The sequence below is a fragment of the Aythya fuligula genome, chromosome 10 (genome assembly GCF_009819795.1).
Source record: "Aythya fuligula isolate bAytFul2 chromosome 10, bAytFul2.pri, whole genome shotgun sequence".
In the NCBI taxonomy this organism is placed as follows: Eukaryota; Metazoa; Chordata; class Aves; order Anseriformes; family Anatidae; genus Aythya; species Aythya fuligula.
The window spans coordinates 6,283,900-6,305,830 of record NC_045568.1 but is presented as its reverse complement, the minus strand read 5'-3'; the positions used below and the strand labels follow the sequence as shown (position 1 = coordinate 6,305,830).

At 38.2% G+C, this 21,931-nt stretch overlaps 2 protein-coding genes across 2 annotated transcripts in view; one reads left to right on the top strand and one right to left on the bottom strand.

Moving 5' to 3' along the window:
- Positions 1–17,208, top strand: part of IPPK (inositol-pentakisphosphate 2-kinase) — a 28,393-nt gene extending 11,185 nt beyond the window's left edge. The window contains exons 2-13 of the mRNA XM_032193856.1: positions 108–155; positions 3,987–4,082; positions 4,872–4,938; positions 6,783–6,904; positions 7,344–7,433; positions 9,124–9,182; positions 9,623–9,695; positions 10,668–10,947; positions 12,054–12,204; positions 13,529–13,631; positions 14,146–14,225; positions 15,268–17,208. Of these exons, the coding sequence (XP_032049747.1) occupies positions 108–155; positions 3,987–4,082; positions 4,872–4,938; positions 6,783–6,904; positions 7,344–7,433; positions 9,124–9,182; positions 9,623–9,695; positions 10,668–10,947; positions 12,054–12,204; positions 13,529–13,631; positions 14,146–14,225; positions 15,268–15,493 (1,395 nt within the window). The 3' untranslated portion in view covers positions 15,494–17,208. The remainder of the gene's footprint in view (positions 1–107; positions 156–3,986; positions 4,083–4,871; positions 4,939–6,782; positions 6,905–7,343; positions 7,434–9,123; positions 9,183–9,622; positions 9,696–10,667; positions 10,948–12,053; positions 12,205–13,528; positions 13,632–14,145; positions 14,226–15,267) is intronic.
- CENPP (centromere protein P) overlaps positions 17,181–21,931 on the bottom strand; it is a 141,465-nt gene continuing 136,714 nt past the window's right edge. Inside the window, exons 7-9 of the mRNA XM_032193861.1 lie at positions 20,990–21,069; positions 19,147–19,238; positions 17,181–18,840 (exon numbers count right to left, since the gene is read on the bottom strand). Coding sequence (XP_032049752.1) covers positions 18,668–18,840; positions 19,147–19,238; positions 20,990–21,069 — 345 coding nt within the window. The 3' untranslated portion in view covers positions 17,181–18,667. The remainder of the gene's footprint in view (positions 18,841–19,146; positions 19,239–20,989; positions 21,070–21,931) is intronic.

Below are 21,931 nucleotides of genomic sequence, written 5' to 3'. Positions count from 1 at the left end.
TTAGATGAGCTAGACTGGGGAATCAGACCCTTGCGGTGTTCAGATGCAATTTACTTTGATGTGCTTAAATACTAATGAAATCAATATTCTTTCCCATCTTTCTTTAGCGCTGTGTGGTGCTGCGGTTTTTGAAGTCTCCCCCAAACCAGAATAAGGTAAGATTCAACACGTCCTGGTGATAAAAGCCCCCAGGTAAGTTAAAAAAAACCTGTCTGAGGAGAGAGAGGAAACCTGCAAAAGAACGGCAACTGACAGGAGTAAGAAAAAGGGGACGTTTTGAAATGTGCTTGTGTTTCAGGAGTTTTGGCAACAGAACAGAAATGTGAGATCTTCTTACGTAACTAAGGTTATGTGACTGCTGAGACCATGACCTCTGGGGGGATCAAATTTTAAGATGGCAGTGACTGTGTAGAAGGGATGGCTTTTTGTAAGGATGTCTGTGGCAATGGGGGCAGTGTTAATGTTGCTTATCGACCTGTGGGAGAGCGGTGGTGCTGCAGGAAATACTGCAAGAACGGCCATTGTCACTGAGCGACTTCACTGCCCTGGCTGCTGCAGAAAGCAGAGTGGGACACCGCCTCTGTTTTCATGGGCTGTGGCACAAGATTTTTCTGCTTGAGAAAGGAACTGAAGGGGGTTACCTTAGATTTACTTTAAAAGGCATAAAAAACTATCAGGAATCAAAGGTGATGGGTAAAAATGAAGTGTCAGCACAGTGCTCCCAGGGAAAAAATAAAAGAGCAAAAGAGGCAGGAGGTTCAAATTCTGCCATGTCTCTAACCTGGTGAGTAGTCTTTTTGGCACGTTACTTGAGAGGTGCGGGGAATGGCTTAAATACAAAGTGGTCTATGGCTCTTTAAATAAAGAACAAAACACGTGAGGTACCAGCATTTATTTATTTATTTAGTCTGAAGATAGTCTTGCATACTAATTGGTTTTTAAAAACTGACAGGTCAGGAAGAAATGGCAGTGGAAGCTAGGAAGTAACTTCACCTTTACGTATCTCAGAGTTGAAGTTGATGATACTTCTGTGAACTTCTTTGGTATGCACGTAGGTTTCTGGATTGGAATAGTGAAACACAAGGGAAAATGGCCTGGGCATGCTGTTCTTTTACTTCTTAAGCAATGCTCAGATTCTTGATTTTTTAATTTTTTTTCTCCTGCATAATCAGGTGAATAAAATTGCTCAGAATGCCACCAAGCATAGAGAGATGTCTCAGTAGGTGTTCCTGCGGGTTGTATCTGATCTAGCAATGAGTGTGGCCCTGCAGAAGCAGAGTTTTGGGACAAACTTAGACAGAGCAATGTGACAGCAATAGAGAAGAAATGTTTTTTAGGTGTAACTTATATTCCTGTCTGGTGCAAGATCAGTTAGGATCCAGGGTGATAAATTTCTGCATGTGATGTTGTAGCTCATCCAGTGTAAACAATTCTGAAAGAACCAGCTGAAGCAAAATACTTTCTAGTAAGAGGCATACTGAAAATTCAGATGTGCATCTCAGTCTCTGCTGTTTAGCTCCTTTGGAAAAGGTTTTATAAAAAAAAAAAAAAAAAGTCCAAATGCTGTTTTGCATTTATACTGCTTGGGAATGAATTTGGGACTACATAACTCAGCAGTTAAACAAGGCGATAGTATCACAAATTATAATTTTATTGTTACAATTAAGTGTTTGAATAAAAAGTACTGATAGTGAATAATATAACTGGGGATTACATTTATTGAGTAGAATGCCAAGTATCAGGACTTGTGGAATGACTTCAATGGCATGTTGCTAATTTTAGTGTACACGGGTGTTTTGCACGAGTGGATGTTTGCCTTTCTGTTATGTGGAACCTCTGAGAGTTGGCATTTTTGGCTAGACGAACTGGCCGGAATGGTGGCTCCTTCAAAGTTTTTCATCTTTGCCTTTTTTAATGTTAAAGGGTGGTGCTCCAGTAGTTTGTTAGTTGTTTTTTATTTCTTGTTTGCAGTGTTCCCAATACACTTGCTGTTAAAGGCGTGCGGGCAGGTGTCAAAGCAGGGTGAGGGCAGAGGAACAGGGACGTACCCAGCGCTGCTCCCTGCCTTGTGTGGGGAGCAGCAAAGGAGCTTGGGCTGCTGGCAGCCACCTCTCGTGGATGTAGGTGTGCTCAGCACTCGTGATGGGTGCTGGCCTTCCTGCAGAACGCAGGCTGAGCAATGCTGCTTTAAAAATAGGCTTTTTTGTACCCATGTGGGTGGTCTGCTGACTTATCTTGTTGCCTATTCTTTATTTTCTTTTAGAGGCACTTCTTTAGACCAGATGACGGCAGCTGAGAAAGTTACTCAGGCACCATCGGTGTGTGTTTTGTTGTAAAACTCAAGCAGTGGAAGATTGCCTGTTCTGAGGAGGCTCCAAGCTTATTTTGGCTCTCTTAAAAGGGTTCAGGGAGAGCTGTTCTGAGAAATAGCTCCACATACAGTATGCCAGGCATGTTAAAGAATTAGTGCTGTCCTGGCCTTTACAGAATGATAGAAATGCAAGTGCTCGGAGAAAATTGGACTTCTACTTGCTGCAAAGGATTTTTTATTTGTTTTTTTTTTTTTTTGTAGCACGCTCCATAATAAAGTAGCAGGGCGTAGTACTGAGTGCTACTGAAGTGAGAGGCTGGAGTACCGCAGCAACATCCAGTAGCAGCCTCTCGGTGTATTGCAGTGCTGTGAATTGCTGTTTCAGTCTGGAAAATTAATTCTGCTAAGGGAAGAGTATTAAACTTGGTGTGCAGTCTCAGCAGGCCTGAATTATGGTAACAAAATAATCCGAGTTATGCAATTGGTGTAAATTTGTTAGGTAACCCCTCCTGGTGGAAAAAAATCTACCTATTGTAATGGCATTATAGAATAAAGGTAATAAAATTGCCTGGTTAGTGATGGTCTGCTTTATCCTCCTTACACATTAATTCCTGCTGGATGTTGTCTTTCCCTGGTTCTCCATCAAGTCTTTGTCATTACCTGAGTGAAGCCCTCCTAGCATTTTATTTTCTCTTCTTCTGCTCTGTAGTGCAGAGTACAGAACTTTTTTTTTTCTCCTGTTGATGTTTTTTTTTTCCCTCTGTGATTTTCTAACTGGGACATCAGTGTTACACTTCCTCTTCTTCTACTGTAACTTAATCCCAGGAGCACATCTGTGTGGTTCAGTGCTCTGTAGTGTAGGCAAAGGAGTGTTTCCAGAAAAAGATCCAGGAAGGGAGCTTGGAGGTTGTAGTACCAATAGAACAGTGTGCAGAGAACCAGAGTATGCTCAGGTACTGGGGATGTGATCATACTGAAAGGCTTCTCGTGCACGGGCCCTCTGCTGCCTCTCTGAGGTGCAGAAGCGTGCCCAAGTGAGACCACGCCGAGGTGGCCATCCTGCTGCTGGCACTCAGACAGCTTCGTTCCTGTCTAGCTTGGCGTTTTTATCTTGTGGAAGAACTTCGGTGTTTCCTTATAGACGCACAGTGTAAAATTAATGATGGTGCTATACTAAGAGTTTTCATTGTCTAGGGCAGCATTTGGGACAGGTAACAAATTTTGTTTGTGCAAAGGTTTGGGATTTGGCTCAGTCTTTTGGGCCATTCTCTTCTGAACCTCCAGGTGAAGTATTTTGTAGCACTCAGAGGCTCTCCTGAACTCAACCTCTTGGTGAGGAGGCTTGCTGCGTCTCTGCTTTTACTTAGAGATCTTTGAGCTGTTGAGTACTAATAATAGATCTTGAGTGATCTCTCCAACTTCCACTTTCTTAATTTTCTCTGTCCTTTTTTCCTCTGAAACTCAAGTTGAATAATCATCTTCTCTGTTTTTGTGGCCATCCCAGCCTCTTAAAGAGCAGCAGGGAAACAAATGTAGCCTAAGTTGTGTGTGTCCGTTTAATTTCAATATGTACTGACTTAATTGGTGTGCTAAGTCTATGAGTAGTACGCGTATGTATCCTTGAGTAGTGTTTATCATTATTTCATAATTTAATTACTATGTTTCTTTCTTCCAGACTTCAGAGGAAATACTACACCATCTGCAAAACATCGTAGACTTTGGAAAACATGTCATGAAGCAGTTCTTTGGGGAGAATTATGTTCACCATGGGGTAAATGTTTTATTCTTAAAATAAATGGCTTATGCATGGTAAACTATACAGTCTTTTCGGGAACACTGAATGCCACTGAAAGCAATTAATAGGGTTTAGAGATATTCTTGAGCAAGCTACACACACAAGAAGCATTTGGTTAAGAACAAAGATCCTGCTTTGTGCTGCTGAGGTGATTGGATTGTACTCTGTGGCTTGAACTGTTTCAAGCTACTGCTGAAAAAAGTGGTCATTCCTTGGCCCTGTATAAGGTGAGAGGTGAGAAAGATAGATTTTGAGACTATCTTTGCAAAACAAGGGGAGGAATCTGGTTCACACAAACTGTCTAGATCTGTGTGCACTCAGAGGTAACTTTCCTTGCCATGCACTTCAAGGTGGCGAGATCTCGTTAACTGACCATCAGGTACCCGAGTGGGGAAGTTGGGGTTGGAACCTGATGGGCACAACTCTGCCTTGGAGGGGTGGGGAGTGAGACACCGGCCAGAAGTGGGACTGTTTCATTTGGGAAATGATGCAAGTTTCTTCATGAACGTTAAACTCATCCTGAAAAATGACATTTTTTCATGCATTTGTTAAAATTCCATTTTGTTTTCAAAGTGTTGTATGTGAACTCAGGTGCAGGTCTTCATATAGGTGGTTAACCTGAGGGAGAAGCTGCTGATCGTATAGCTTAGTATACTGCTGTTAATGTCTGTTGAGCTTTGGTATTCCATTTTAAGACTCCCAAACTCTGGGTGTTAATCTTTGTGTTGAAATACATATATTTACTTTTTTTTTTTTTTTAAATAGGAAATTATTCAACTGCCTTTAGACTTCGTAAGACAGCTCTGTTTAAAGATTCAGCCAGAGAGGCCAGGTAAGTGCCCCATTAAAAGGGGGTCATTGCTCAAGCTATAAAAACATTGTGCTTTAAAATAAAGTTAAAAAAAGTATCATAACCCAGAACATGAGGGAACTTCTTTCAGTACTAAAACAATGAAAAGCTGAAAATTTGTTGTGGAAAAATGGGTGTGTTCCAGGCTTTAAAACTGCATCTGCTAGTGGTTTCATCAAATTGGAGAAAGGGATCCACATTAAGCCTGTGTTTGATAATTCCTGAACAAGCTTTTTACCTTGCTCTTGAAGTCCTTTAGAAAGATCAAGGAGGGTGGTGGAAGATACACATTAAAATACTGTTTTCTCAAGCCTTCTTTAGAAGGCTCAGAAACATCTGTTTTAGGAGATTTCATAGAAGAAAGATGTGATATTAAATCCTTTGGTAAGTGTAGCCAGTTCCTTGAAGCCTTTGATCCCTTGGAAAAAGTGACTTAATTTACCTATGGAAAAGGCACTCTGTATTGACTTGTCACCTGAGAAAGTTTCACAGTACCAGAAACCAGGAAGGTAAGTGAATACTGTGCCTAATAAAAGTTGCTAAAGTGAAAAACAGAAGTTACAAAACCAATGATGCTTTGGTAGAAGTTAATGATAGAATTTAGTTACTTTTTTTCAACAAAATGATCTTAAACAGAGGTTTCCTCTTGCTCATCCTAGTGAAGTACTGCATGTGTTTGCAGGGTGGTGCCTAAGGAGGCTTCCTTTTCTGTGATTTTTTTATTTGTTTTGTTTTCTATTGTGATATATTTTTAAGAATGGGCTTTTTTTTTTTTTTTTTTTTTTTAAGAACAGATGCTGTTAACTGAACACATGTATTCCCTGTCTTTTTAGCAACAGAGATATTTGAAAAACTAGGACTGTATGTTCTCATTAAATTTGAATTAAAATCTCACAGACCTTTCTCTGTCCTGTTACCTTTCCCCGAAGGTGCGTGGAGGGAGGTTATTTCAAGGCTTTAATCTATGCAATTCCTTGTAACCTTAGTCCGAAACCTTTTTGCTTGCTTGTGTTTTTTTTTTTTTTTTTTCCCTCAAGACTGTTTATCTGGACTATATTCAGAAATACTATTTTTGGGTGGTTTTAAAAATTCTTGCAATAAACTATCATAGAATCAGGAATCCTCCTTTAAGGAGGAGGAGCCTAACTTTTGTTTCTTTTATGTTGCTTTTGTCCTATTTATTATTTTGTTGTAAATACTGGAATGTTAGGGAGAGGTGGTTCTTCAGTTAGTTGCTTCCTATCAATATTTTTCAGTACATTGTATCTTGATTTCAAGCCTGGGACAAATGTTTGAAACCTTGCAGAAGCACTACATGCAAACTGAGGAATCGAGCTAAGCCACTTGTGGATTCTGTTTAGATTTACACTTTCTCCTCAACTTCTGCCTGTCGCTATTGATACGCCTGTCCATTTCCACAGGCCCAGGGATGGCAGCAATTTTAGTAAGCACACATGAGATCGTGTCTTTGAATACAGTTATAAATCTCTACCTTGGCCACTCCTTTGCTGTTTCAGGCCTCTCATTGCTAAGTTTCCTAGGATGAGCTGGAAACAGGCCATTAAAAGCAGCTCTTGAAGCACTCTTTATGACACTTTTGAGGAAGGAGAAAATGGGTGTTGCTAATGGGAAGGCCAGATTTATGCAAGTGCATAATTGGCTAAATCCTGCTAAACTGTGTCCTGCCTTTGTGTTGTGTTTTTTTTGTGTGTATGTGTGTTTTGTTTCATTTCTTTTTTCCCCCAACTGCTGAACAACACAACTACAGTGTAAAAGAAAAATCCACACACTTAATTTTCTTGGTGGTGTTTTTTTTTTCTCTCTAGAGTCTCGCTGTGATAAGGATATGGACACACTTAGTGGTTATGCAATGTGCCTTCCTAATCTTACCAGGCTGCAGACCTATCGTTTTGTGGAACATCGGCCAATCCTCTGCATAGAGATTAAGGTATTGAATAGGAGAAAATCCTTCTGTTTTTTTTTGTGGTTTTGTTCGTTTACAGTTTTTAAGCGTGTACTGACCAGAGCAGATTTGAAGAAATTCAGCAGTAGGATATGGCATAGCTCACTGCTTTTGCTGTGACCCATAGGATAAAATACCATCCCTGCTCCCTCACCAAATTTCTGATCTTTTGAAACTTGTTAAATTCCCAGATATTAGTAGGTTTCTTCTGTAGGCCACAGCAATTTTGTGTGTCCTTATTTCTTCACTGAGTACTCTAAAATAATTGGGAATAATGTACAGTGACGTATATAAAACCTTTAAGTATTAGGCGTTGATTTATATTTTTTTTTCTGTGTAAATACTTGAAAGATTTGCATATTGTGGGCCCTTTGTAGAAAGAAATGCATTTCTATTTGTAATCATTTCTGTTTGTTTGTTTTAGCCCAAGTGTGGCTTCATTCCTTTTTCCAGCCATGTTTCACAGGAGATAAAACACAAGGTGTGTCGTTACTGTATGCATCAGCATCTAAAGGTAATTTTTTTGGTCTTCGTCCTGCTTTCTTTTGACAGTACTGTGTTTTATTCACAGTTATAAGCTTATTTCATGTTGAAACTTGCGTGTTGTTGCTTAAACCTCTGATATGACTAGGTGGATATGGATCTGAGTTGCTGGGTGTGAATCTATTTAGTGAGAGGTGGAAAAATTTCTGTGGGAAGTTGGAAGCAAACAAATACAATATTTGTCCTTAGGGACTATTGAACCTGTTGATAAGGTAAACTCTTAAATCAAATTTCCTCTTAAATACAGCTCAGCGAATGCATGGTGACATCCCATACTGTAAAGCAGCAGGTAACTGTGGTGGTTTTAATCCGGTGGGCGGCTGAACTCCACAACTGCTCTCTCACTCCCCCTCCTCAAAGAGGAATGGGGAGAAAATATGATGAAAAGGGCTCAAGGGTTGAGATAAGGACAGGGAGATCATGCAGTAATTACTGTGATGGGCAAAACAGACTCAGCATAGGGAGATAGTAACATCTATTGCCTATTACTAACAACCTAGAGAAGCAAGAAACAAAGGAAAGAAACCAAAAGCACCTTCTCCCCCATCCACCCTCTTCCACCTCCTCCCACCGAGTGGCGCAAGGGAACGGGGGAATGGGGATTATGGTCAGTCTCCAGTGCTTCTTTGCTGCTCCTTCTCGGTCACTCTTGTTCCCTGTGCTGTGGGGTCCCACCCACGGGATGCAGTCCTTGATGAACTGATCTGGTGTGGGCTTCCCACAGGCAGCAGCTCTTCCAGAGCTGCTCCAGATATGGGTCCATACCATGGGGTCCATCCCTCAGGAGAAAACTGCTCCAACCTGGCTCCCCTACGGGCAGCAGCTCCTGCCAGGTCACCTGCTCCTGCGTGGGCTCCTCTCCATGGGCTACAGGTCCGGCCCAGAAACTGCTCTGGCAGGGGTCTTCCACAGGCGGCAGCCTCCGTCGGTGCAGGGCCACCTGCCCCATGTAGGTCCTCCACGGGCTGCAGCATGGAACCCTGCTCCACCGTGGCACTCCATGGGCTGCAGGGGGACATCCTGCTTCACCATGGTCCTCACCACAGGCCGCAGGGGACTTCTGCTCCGGCGCCTGGAGCACCTCTCCCCCTCCTTCTGCACTGACCTTGGCACCTGCAAGGCCGTTCCTCACTCCCTTCACTCTCCCAGCTGCTGCGCAGTGTTTGTTTGTTTTTTTATTTATTTTTTTATTTTTTTTTCCCTGACTTAAATATGCTCTCAAAGAGGTACGAAACAACACGGCTTATTGGCTTGGCTCTGGTCAGTGGTGGGGCCCTTACCAAACATGGGGCAGCTTCTAGATCCTTCTCACAGAAGCCACCCCTATAGCCCCCTGCTACCAAAACCATGCCACGTAAACCCACTACAGTAACATGTGGGATGTATATGAGCAATGTCCATTTTGTATCTGAAATCATATAACTGGCTTACTGGAATTTAATGTGCCCTTTCATCCTACTTTCCATTTGTGAATACAGTTTGAGTGTTTTGAGGCAAATATGACATGGAAGACACTTAGTAGTCATGAGCTGGAAGTCCAAGGAGTTTAAGTATCATGGGACTTCTGAAGAGAGGATATTAGTGCCACACACCTGCCTTAAAATAACCGAGAACAGCTATTACAGAAAGTGATTAACAAGAGTAGTTCTGCTTTTCAACAGGTAGCAAATGGAAAATGGAAGCGACCAAGTAAATATTGCCCATTGGATCTCTTCTCAGGGTAAGGAGTTGTGTGACCTGTGTTTTTGCGGCAAAAAAATATATTGTAGATTTCTTTCTCAGATTACTTTGAGTTTCCCAGAAGCATTAAAAATGATTAATGCCTGCTTGTCTGACTTTTACAGTGAATGTTTCTGGTGCTATATGCCTCTTAACACCTATTTCAGGAATCAGAGTTCCTTAATTAATGCAACAGTACCTTCTGCTACATAACATGAAACCTCAGAAGTGTTTTAATTTGCCCAGATTTAATATTCTAATTTCCAGTAGTTAGTCTTTGCAGTGACTTTAGCATGAGTAACAATGCTTAATGGGTGTGTTCACTTCAGGTGCCCAGTTTTGACTCGACAGAGTCCTCCAGGCATAGGTGTAAATACCTAATGGTGGTGATAAAACATTCTTGGATTTTTTGGATGTTTATATGCTTTTTTTTCCCCCTAGAAATAAACAAAGAATGCACTTTGCTTTGAAGAGCTTATTACAGGAGGCACAGAACAACTTGAAAATATTTAAGGTAAGCAATCAAATCCGTCTCTGTCTTGCTTTTTTTTTTGATTTCCTTGGTTAAACAACTTCACTTCAGCACCTGAACAGTCAAGATACTGCTTAATTGGCACCATCACTAATGGACCATGAAGTAGAAGAGAATGGAAAAATGGAAAAATCTGTTGTTAGATTTCAAGTTAGGACAGGTAAATAGGAGTTTTCCAGAACTAATTAGTTGCAGTGAATCACAAAGGAACAACTAATAGAAAAAGACTTTCAAAGGTGACCGTTTTAAAACTTGGTATGCCTCAGGACGAAGAAGGTAGAGAACTTCGCATGTTGCTACAAGTATTTTTGGAAATTACAATTACAACATTTGTGCAAGTCAAACGCACAGCATGCCTCACTGAAGAAGTAAAAAGTCATCTTTTATGTGGAAGTAATGTAGGGAAAATATAAAGCAGTAAGTGATGGATTATGCGGATCTTAGATTAATTCTAAGAAATAAAATTATTTTCAATTTATTCAAGTATTAAGCCAACTACTTGAATTACTTAAAATTGTATGAACTGTCCTGTTTATTTATTAGACTGCAGGTAAATATCATGATTTTTCTGTCTCTTTCGATTATAGCTTTCCTTTTCCTATTTGGCTTTTAAAAAAAGGTTGTTTAACATTGCACTTTTTCACTATTGACATTATTCAAAAAGAAGAAATAGGAAAACAAGCTAAGTATCATTTCACTTCTATTGTTCTTATTACTTACAGTAGTTGAGTAAGTAGCATGTGACTTAAATGGTTTGTTTTATTTGTGGTCCTAATTCAAAGGTTGTTACCTGGGGTATCTGAGTAAGAGATTGGGAATGGGTGTATTTGTATGTATACTGTTATACTAACGCTTTCATGTGTCATTTAAAAACATTAAATGTAATACTTTGATTAACTAAGTATGAGTAACTGTATTTCATGAAGTGTCTCAATCTCCCTTTTTCATTTGTAGAACGGGGAACTAATTTATGGCTGTAAAGATGATCAGGAATGTGTATCTGACTGGAACGAACTTGCTCGTCACTTAAAACCTTTCTTTTTCCCTTCAAATGGATTGGTCAGTGGACCACACTGTACAAGGACAATTGTTAAAGAACTAATCCATGTTATAACTATGACGCTACTAAGTAGTACTGATGCCTGCAGGGCAGGTGATATGAAGACAGTTCCCATTTCACAAGGAAGAAGCTACTGTGAAGCAAGTGCTTTTAATAAGGAGCTAGTAAGAAATGGTAAGAAATAATTACTTGAACAATATCAATAACTAAATGCTGTCACATAATGATTTGGATGCTTGCCTCTCAGTTGGTCTTTAATAGTGGTGTGAGAACTGAAACAGTGGGAATTTAGTGATTTCTTTTTTTTTTTTTAAAAAAAAAAAAAAAACTTCTGAGCCGCATAGCTGCTAAATAATTGTTTGTAGGGTGACCTTGCAGTGAGAACTTCTAGCATTGTACCTGCTGACTGGGGTAAAAATGAATTCAGAAGGTAGCAGAGGATAAATTAAAGAAAATACCCATTTGAGCTGGTAACAGTAATAGGTTATTTTAAATGACCGGGGAATTTTTATGTTCTATGTGATGAAATCTGGCTGCTTTTGTTGGTCTGATACATAGCACCTGTTTCTTGCCTTTCCTTGCTCCTTCTGTCAGACTAGCCAGCTAGGGTGTAGCTCACTTTATTTTCTTCTACACCACTCCTGGTAAAGAGAAGGTATGAATACTGGGGGGAAAAATGGGAAATGAGAGCTGGAAGGCTGTAAATCATGTTAATTCCCTGTAAAGTTTGAATTGTTCAAGAAGCTGCTAATTACTCCAATTATACAAATAGTGTGCTTCTTGATCTGCTTTAAGGAAGATCTGTTTTACTGCTGGTTGCTTTTTGCTGTATTTTGTGGAGAAAGAGCTGTCTGTCTTACACAAATATCAAATACGATTCAATTTATACTATCTGAGAGAGACTCTGATTTGCCAAATTACTCTCTACCAGCAGTTTGTACTGTTGAAATCAAATTTGTGGTGGCTTCAAACTTGCAAAAAAATTCTTGTAGATGTGAACAAGTAGATTGCAATGGAAGTGTTCATTTTCATCTGAATAATTTGTAGAGTTGTATACCAAGTATGGTATTTTACAGCCAAATACGTGTTATTTAAATGTGCAATTAAGTAGAGGCACCTGTTATATTAGTGCTTGGAAATGGAAGTGTTTTGGCTTTTTTTCTTTGACTGGTCTGAAGCACATTTGGATTTGCTTTGTGAACAAGTACCTGTGATAGCAAAATGAAGCAAAACAAAGATATAATATTTGCCTTTTTTTTTGAAAATATATTTTCTTCTAGGTAAACATAAATTGGAAAGCTCTGGCTTACCAAAGGGTTGTCTGCTTTATAAAACCCTTCAGGCTCAGATGCTTGACATGCTGGATATTGAAGGACTCTATCCATTGTACACTAGAGTTGAACAGTACTTAGAGGAGTTTCCTGAAGAGAGGTAAGATTTGATGTCTTTTCAGTTCTGATTAAATAGCTTTGCAGGCAAGACTGAGTCTGTACACATGCAACTATTTGTTATCTTTTGGTATGCTGTGTGTCACCATCGTTAATGGTATTGCATGTTCTGAATCTCTAACTTGAAATGCCAGATAAGTGGAAGATGATAATGGCATTAAATGCAGTAATAATGGTGTTCTTACAGTCATTCTCAAGTCGTATTGGTCTACCTACTACCTGCCCTTTAAAACCCTTACTTTGATATTCAGCAACAATCCAAACTGAACTTGCAGGATGTAACAGAACAATTGAAGGGATAATGGACTAATTAATATCTGCTCTTGTTCAGCCTGACCTTGTTAAGAGTAAGAGTAGCTTAAAATGCCAGATCACAAGCAATCAAATCATACTTGAGGCACATGAATCTTTATCTTGCTATATATCGTGCCTGGTGAACAAATATTGAATATTGCAAGCTGCTACATTTGTTCTAAAATACGGCTTATTAGTTGAAATAATCACTATAAAAAGCCGTAACTTTGACACTTTTTTGCATTCTTGAGGGGTAACTTGCCTGTAATTCTGCCACTGATCACAAGAGGGCACTGTGGCTTCACTTACAAGGTGGTGCAGCTTTGGGTTCCTTTGTTGCAATTTGAAGGGTTATATTCTGGCAGGCAATGCAGTGGCCTTAATGCAAATGCTTAAACCATTTGCAGTGGTGCTTACCTGGATATTTGTACGTGAAGCAAGTCACTTGAAAATGTATTCTTTTATCTATGTGGTGTCTGTATGCTCTAAAACTCCATTTTTATGGGTTCATATTTTCAGGAGTCCAGGTATTTAACATAGGAAGGAAGGAGACCAAGTAAGCCATTCCATTGCTAGCACATCAAGTACCTGCACGCATTATGAAGTGGGGGGAAGGGGAGCAGGGTCTTGTAAGAAAGTTCATGCCCCACTATTTTCCCAGAAAGCCAAGCTTTCTGGGAACTTCCACAGTTACAAACTTTGAAACTTTCCGATTTTCACTAAAAAAAATGCTGTTTTTGTGATACAGAGGTGAGGGTGAATTAAGAGTGATTAATCTTAAAAACAAACTAACAAAAAAACCAAAACAAACACCCAAACCTAAACAGTAGCAGATCTTAAGCAAAATGAGGCTAATAGGGATTGGTCAGGGTGTTAATTAACCTGTTGCCATCTTTACTGGTGTTGGTGTTGGTATGTTCTAATCTGAATATCCGGGCTGCTTAAGAAAGATCTCACTGGCTATCAGTAAATCATCTTGGCTGTCTGTAAATCTTCTTTTAAAATTTATTTAGAAGTACATTACAGATAGATGGGCCTTACAATGAAGCATTTTATGAGAAGCTGCTAGATCTTTCAACTGAAGATGATGGGACAATAGCATTTGCATTAACAAAGGTACTTTTCCTGTATATATTGTTGAAACTTTTGTCTGACAGTTTTTAATAAACACTTATCTAACTGAAATCGATGGATAGCCTGTTAGCATCACCACTGTCTCGTTAGAATTTTGTACAGGTAAAAGTGCTTAGTTTTGACAGGGTGCCAAGCTGTATGGTATGTAGCAGAAACACTTAAAACCAAACTATTTAGCACCTGTTCATGGAAAAAAAAAAAGCTGGCTATTTCCTGTCTAGGCTGAGGAGGCATTTACATGACCAGGTGCTTCTCTGACCTTCAGGAAAAGACATTTCTGTAGAAATAAACACAGTTTTTACACAGGATGCTGTAAAAGCACTTGTTCTTGCTAAACATCTGCTATAGAGATAATTTCCAGCTCTTTTAACTACCAACATAGTAATATACTAAGTGTACCAGTGCCTTTTGAAAGAACATAAAGAATGGTATATGCTTTATATAAAGGTAAATACAAATAATAATGGAAAATTCTTGTCATTTCTATGTTGGGTAGGTGCAACAGTACAGAATAGCAATGACTGCTAAAGACTGCTCCATCATGATTTCCCTTTCACCTTGTCTACAAGACGAATGGTAAGAGTTATCTGCTTTTGAGTGACTAATATTCATTAGGAATCTGAAGATTCATTTACACAGTTCAGTAAATCCATATAACTGTTGAAGCTTTTTTTTTTTTGTTTTCCTGTGTGTGTGTGTGTCCAAATATTTCTCTGTGGGCATATTGGTGAGGTAGGGTTCTGATTTAAGACAGGGTAGACATCTGTTTTTTTTTTGAAGGGTTTTAAGTTGATAAAAGGTCAAGCTTTTATATTTACTCCCGTCGTGAAGTTTGAGTTGATTGTTCATGGTAGATATACATGGTATTTAGCTAGGTAAAATTTTTCTGCCTTGCTGTCCTCATCGGAGAGATTTTTTTCTAGATGAGTTGCTTTTAACTTCAATTAGAAAACAGAAGTCTGTATTAAGCATATCAATAGAAACAAGGCAATATCAGGAGGTGACATCTACTGTAAGGCAAGAGGCTTTGCCAAAGTGTTACCTGTTTTGACTTGTGTCAGCAATAAGTCTTGCTCTTATATGGGGGATTTTACTTTAGAGCATATGGTCTTCTGCGTTTGCCCTGCGGTTCTTGAGTAAAAGGTTCATGTGGGAGATGGCTCTTGCAAAAGTTGATCTGTTACTAAATTCTCCATCCTTCAATATGCTTGGACAGTAGTTCTGATACTAAATTGTATTACCTTGAACCAAGTGAGAGTTGCAGTAATTTCTTCTGCTAGTTAATAAGGCTCTTGATTTGTATTCAATCTCACCTAGAAATAGTGATATTTAGTGTATTCACTAAATACAGAGACAGACTAATTGTGAGTAGCATTTTGACTTAAACTCTGTGGAAGCTGAAAGGAAAATGACTGGAAGAAGATTCAGCAAATTTACTTAAAGACTACTTAAGCTGGAGCTGTAATTTCCTGAGTGCTACATTGACATTTATTTTCTTAGGCTTTCGTGAAAGTTGTAAAATAAATACGAGAGTCACTTCTGTAAGGGGACCTGGGACGTGTGAATGAAAAATCCTAACCTCGGTGACTCAGATGTGTAATACGGTTTTGTTTTCCAGCTCTGAGCAAAGACCTGTGGTACTAGCATCCAAATCAAGATTCACTTTTTCTGTTTCTGTCCTGGACCTTGACCTTAAACCCTATGAAAGCATTCCTCATCAGTACAAACTCGATGGCAAGATAGTAAACTATTATTTGAAGAATGTACAGGCCAAAGATGACCCAGTTATGTCCAGTCTCTTCAAGGAGAACGAAGACTGCACATTAGTTCTCCACAAAGTGTAACTGTTTCCTTAAGGTTATTTTCATTTGAGCACACTGCAAAGTGAGAGATTAATGGAATACAATTATGGTGATTTTTTTTTTTCTATTGTGTTCGGTGCATTTTTCAGCTGTGAATGTTTTTTGCTTTAAGAAATGGTTTCTAATTGGTAGGCCTTTTCAAAGACATGGAATAGCACTAAAACATGCATTTGCTATGTAACCTAAATGAATGTATTTAATGTGACAGAACAGATAATGTGCCATACCTTGAAGCTAGAGGACAGATCAAAATAATACTAAATGTCCACTTCCTTAGAATTGGAAGAGCACAGAATTACAGGTTTCCTGAGGTGTTGCACTAACATAGAAAACCTAATTACTAACAAGCGAATTGCCTTGGCGTTTGTGCTCATACCTGCTAGGAAGAAGAAATGCTCTGACAAAACCTAATATTAAACTTTAGCATTAAGTCCACTGAAAATACAACTGAAGTGGCTATTCAAGTGTTACTGATCTATGGAACTACCATGTTATTGCAGAACACTTAAGTACTAATGCATGAGGTTAAGAACAACCAGACTGCCTCCAGAAGTTTTGTGATCACTTTGTATCTACCTAAAGCTTCTGAAACTAAGTGAAAAGGGTTAAAGGTAAGTTTTGAATTTTATGTGACAGCTGAGCTTAACTTGTCTGACATATTGGTCTTTTATTTTCTATATGTTACATGCTGCTATTTAAGGTGAAACCACAGCTCGCTCTTACCTAATAGAAATTGAGCGATAGGAATGATATATTCTGAATTTTCCAGATTACTTTAGGTCTTTCAGACCGTGTCAATTGCTTTTTGCATTTGTGTGGCATTATTTCACTGACATCCCACCTATTGCGTAGCATGGCCATCCGCTTTCAGGCTTGTTCTTTTTAAGTGACAGAAAAAAATGTGACAGTATCAGAAGCTGGAGGGTCACTTTCTCATGATGAGTACTGGAACTAAGTTTTTATCACTACTTCAGCAACTTAACGATGACTTTACCTTGTAAACATCGATATGTACAGCTGAAAGCCTGTGAGATGTTGCAGTAAGCCATTGGCAAAGAAGATCCTGAGTTGGAAACTGAGGATACACTCAAAACTGTGGGTAGTGTGATAAAATCTATAGCCACCTTTCCCACATGCTTGGGAATTACACTCCCTAAAATGTGCAGAGAGATGCTATTCAAGCTACAGTGAACTGCTATGTTGTTATCTGTATACAGTTACTGTTAGCTGTATACAGTATTACTGGTAATATTTTTTCAAAATAATGTAGGTTAACATTTTTAAAAACGTATTTATATTAGGATCTCAATGTGATGTTTGAGTTACTCCATTTTACCTGAAATTTAAAAAGCAAAACTCTAAAATGCTGTAGATTGGCTCAAATCAAGGAAGAAATATGAAATGCAGAATAACACCAATCATATAGCAGTAGGGCTTCGTAGTGGGAAGTGAATTGTATTAGCAGGCTTATAGTCCACTTCCAGGTGATAGTATGCCTTTCTGGAATAAGGTCATTACTTAAATGTGATACTACAACAGTGTAATAAGCTTGTAGTTAACAATGGTAATAACCCCTCCTTTTCAAAGAAAACCAGGGGAAAAGAGGTCCATTTTTTTAATATCAGAAACCCTCCAATTGTTAGAGAAGTTTGGGAAAGATTATCTGCAGCTGAAAAGGTTTTTTTTTTTTTTTTTTTATGCTGTAACTTTAAACGCATTTCTTATGCAAACAGAAGTGTGTTTGCTGATAAACAGTTTCATTTTCATGCAAGAAAGAGATAAAGATGAAATAAAGTAAAGGTTGCACAAAGCTAGCTAAACCAGTAATATGTCAGTGGGTAAAGTAGCAATGAATTTTGCCTGTCTGCTGCATTCCAAACTTGAAATTAGTCTGCCTTATATCTAATGATATATTTTACAGAGCTGCTGTTCATCAAAACTTAATCTCTGGCATTGTTCCACTGTAGATTCTAACACAAACCTATCTGTTCTGTCAGTTTTTCCTAACCTTCCAGAACAGTAGGAGACTATTTCAATGATCACATAGTGGCTTATTAAAACTATGGTGTTATAAACATACTATGGCTTTGAAATTAGTAGGTTTAATTCTTGATTTCTACACCTATTTCATGACTGCTGCATACTTTGTCATAAGTAACATATAGATCAGGCAGTAGCACTGCTTTTGCATGATTATTGCAGCTATGGACTTGAAAAGGAAGTCTTTTAAAATTACTCAAGATTCCACATAGTTCTTTGATCCTTGATTCTAGGAATAACTGTTACACTCTGTAGGAAGTATGCGATTTCAGATTGTATAGGTTTGGTTTGGACAATGCCATTTGGTTGTGATAGAGCAGGGCATTAACTCTTGAAAAACGCTGCCAGTTCACAAATCAGCTAATGGTACCTCTGATGGAAGTGAAGGAAGATTACAAGATGTCTGTTCTGTTTTGCTTCTTCAGGGACAAAGGTATGAAATGTGGTGCTTTCATAGTGTATTATCTACTAGAATTTTTCCCATAAGTAAAACAAACAAAAAATTAACTAACGTTCACAGCAAGCAGTACTGAACTCACCCACTTCTTGTTATGACAGTATAATGGTCCATTCTTGTTTAGTTTAATGCTGTTTCTACCCAAAACTTATGCTATGGAAAAAAGTTACTTCAGACAATTACATTTTTTTAGCATAATATTTCTTGAAAATCTTCAAATTATTTGCCTGCTTCCAGCCTAATTTAATAAGAAAGCTATTTAACTCTTTGTTCTAGGAGTCTCTTACTGTTCTCTAGTCATTTTAAAATCACTGTACTTTTACAGAGCTGTGAATGAAATTTCCACTTTTTATGGACTTGATTTTGACAGTGCATGATCTTTTAACACTTTCCAGCTATCTAGAAAATGTTAAAAAGATAAACCACTCTGGTACATTAATGATACAGAAAGATAAATTTATAATGAAATCACTCTGTACATGTAACTATTTTATTTGGCATTTTTGTATTTAAATGGCTGTATTTATTTTCATGTCATGACAATTTATATATAACGTGCCATAATTGTACAGATAGCATGTTTTATGAGTATGGTTTCTAAATGGAAAATAACTTAATGTTTATATTCAATAAAATTATAGACTGCATAACACAATATCTTAATTAAAAGTACTTTTGAAATTGCTACCTCTTGTAAGTAATGCTGGAATTGATTTTTCCAAGCCAGCCACTTTGATCAGATTCTCGATTGCTGTCTCAATTCCAAACAGCAGCAGCATGCTTCGGAAGCAGGTAGGTGCATTTTCAAAAGGTGCCATTTTCCGCTCCAAGACTACAAGAATAATGTAAAAGCGAACACGATTTTCAAACAGGTATGCTGTGACTGAAAGTAGCTGTTAGGCTTGCATTTTAGGGTAAGGCAGGTTATCTGCTGTCTAAAAGAAGACACTTTTTTTGCAAGCCTCTTTAAAATAAATACGCAGGAGGTGAAGCTTATCTGCTTGCTAGATTTGGATTTGTTGGCCTGGCTGGGCTCTGCAAGATATATTTTATCTAAAGGGATGCTGGGCAAATAAAAGGGATAGGCATTCTCCTTAAAAGCTCAGAAATGGTCTGTCTCTGCAGAGAATGACGTTACCTTGCTCTGGTACTTTAGTCAGAAGGTCCAGAACAGGTGTGGTTCTCCCTTCTTCATCTATATGTATCTTCCAGACAATCATTAATTCAAACCTGTATCATATCCAGAGAAAAGTTAGTTGTTAACTAGGCAACTGTCTTAGTTTCTTAAAATCAGAAAAACTATGGGATTCAGGAGGTTCATGCTCATTGTGCTCTTAAACAAAATTCATGTCCGGTAATGCAACTCAGAGATCTTTGTATTTAGGAATCAGAAATTCTTAGATTTTTGAACCAAGGAAAATTGGTAATTTGTTGACAAGGGAAGGTTATTACTTCATTTCCAGGTACATTCAACTTTTTAAACTTCAAGAGGATTTTTTTCCCCTAGTTCTTGGTTTTGTCTCTTACAAATTTTAAGTTTACAGAGCACAGTGGTAAAAACAATATGATATGCAAGAAAGAGAAGATTTCTCTGCAACCTGTGGTCTGATACTCTGCTAGATAGAGCATGAAAACAAACTCATTTCAGAAGAAATGTCTGCATAAACAGAGTGAGATTCTGGGCTTGCAATAAGACCCACCCCTGCAAAGTTTATGGCTCTTTTAGAATAATACACAGAGATAACTACAGCCAAGGCCTAGATCCCTGTATCCCTAGACCCTCCCATTATTCCAAGAGTGTTTCTGGTGTTCTGCCTTACTTCCAGCTTTGGCGGTGGGACAAGATCACTGTACTGTAGTAAAAGTGAACAGTTAGACAGTTGGCAGGGTAAGAGTTTTCCTAGTGGAGTACACAGAGATCAGTCTAAAACATTAGTGGTACCTTTGCTGCTTTAAAACAACCCATCTGCATTACTGCATTTGCTACGTGAAGCTTCAAGGATTTTTTCCTTTAAAATTATTTAAAAATGCAAACCTGACAGAATATGTCAAGCAGGGAGCCCAAATAAACCTAGCAAAGTAATACTAATAAATGACATTGAACAGTCGCCTCAATCTAACTGATTTCCTTATAAAACAATGGAAGAATATAACTGTAGCTGCTTTCAGCAAAATGGTAAGTGATTTTCTTTACTTTCTTTAAGGGAAAGAAGAACAAGGAACTATGCTTAGCTTCAGTGATTTGTGATCATTGCACCTCCTCCCACAGAAAAAAGTAAGAGCTGTAAGCACTGGGTGTGACAGGCTGCGCGGGCCTTTGCGCTAGCAGGGATGAGCTCTTTTGTTCAGGCCAAGGGGCAGAAACTGCTGCTTTATCTGACAGAACCAATTTGCCAGCGGCCCACCCGGCCATATTAAGAGGGCTGCTCAGCCTCTGTCCTCTGCCCATTGCTCTGATAACGTAATTCAGAAAGAAAACCAAGATGGAGCAAATGCAGTTGAACCTGATGTGTTTTCTGATGCAGGAGAGGAAGGATGCGTCCTGCCTTCCTGAACTTTGAATTCCAATTCTTCATTGTAATTTGAGCTTCCAAATCCAATATATTATTATTATTAATTATTATTATTACTGTTTTTTTTCTTAAAATGTAACAGTGGGCACACAAGGTAGCAATACAATTTGACTTCTCTAAGAAGGCAATGTGGAAACAGCCTGTACATGTACTACTTCTTTTTTTTCCTCTCTCATTGTTTTCAATGTGTCATTATAACCCTAAAATGTAACAGGCATCACCTAATCTCTGTGTTTAAGAAGTTCTACAAAGCAAAGAATAACTTAATTTTCAAGGAGAACTATGAGAGATTATCACTGTGCATTTTATGATCCTTTATCTACAAAAATCACTCCACAGTTGTAAGTAAAATTTGTCCCTTTTTCTTAAAAACAATACAAGCAAAATCCCATTCATGTATTGCCTTACCCTGGAAGTTTAGGATTCCTTAGAATCATGTAATCTCCCAGCTGTCCTTCTGGAAGGGCTACAACATCAGGATATTTGGCCTGTCAATAAACAGATTCAAAAGAGTATAAATTAGGTCACAGAAATCATAATAGACAAGGTGGCTTCTAGCTAGTAATGTCCCATTGCAAGGGACTTTTAAATACATAAGTTAATAGTGGCAGTGTATTATAGTTAGAAGTAACAATAGTAATTGTAAAAAATTCTGATGTTTGTATTTTTTTAAAGTATCATTCATATGGTATCAACAGACATTTAATTTGATAACATCACAATAAAAAACAGGATTGTGCAGGAACAAACAGGTCTGAGAAGTCCTAGTGCAAGACATAGGAAAGTGTGAAATAACATTTTAAATTAAGTTCTGTTAATTTGGTTTAATAACACATTATAATACATCACCATTTCACAAAAAATCCACAAACCAAACCTCTGTGATTTAGTTACCCTTACTCTCTATTCCTTTCGAGAAACAGGATCGGCAAGCTTTGAAAGCATAAAGTAATAAAGGCAATGAGATACCAAAATAACCACTTCTCAAAATCTAATGGGACAGCAGAAAACTACAGAACATATAAAACGATTGACTGCTGTTAAACAGCCACTTTACTGGGAATTTGAGCTATTTACAATTACTGTAGTGTGCTAAGATGGCTCATTGAGCAGTCATCCCATTACTGTTTTGTTACTGCATTTAATACTTTACAGTCTTCAATATGGGTATCTTGAATTACCCCAAACACATAACTTTTGCTAAAACTATGTGAAAGCATGTAAAAAAAAAACAACCCAAATAGTAGCTATGTGTGCATCTTTCAGATATTATGCAATATGTAAGATGACAATTTACTCGAAGAACAAGAGGAGCTCCATATGCATCAAAATACTGAGAAAAAAAAACAA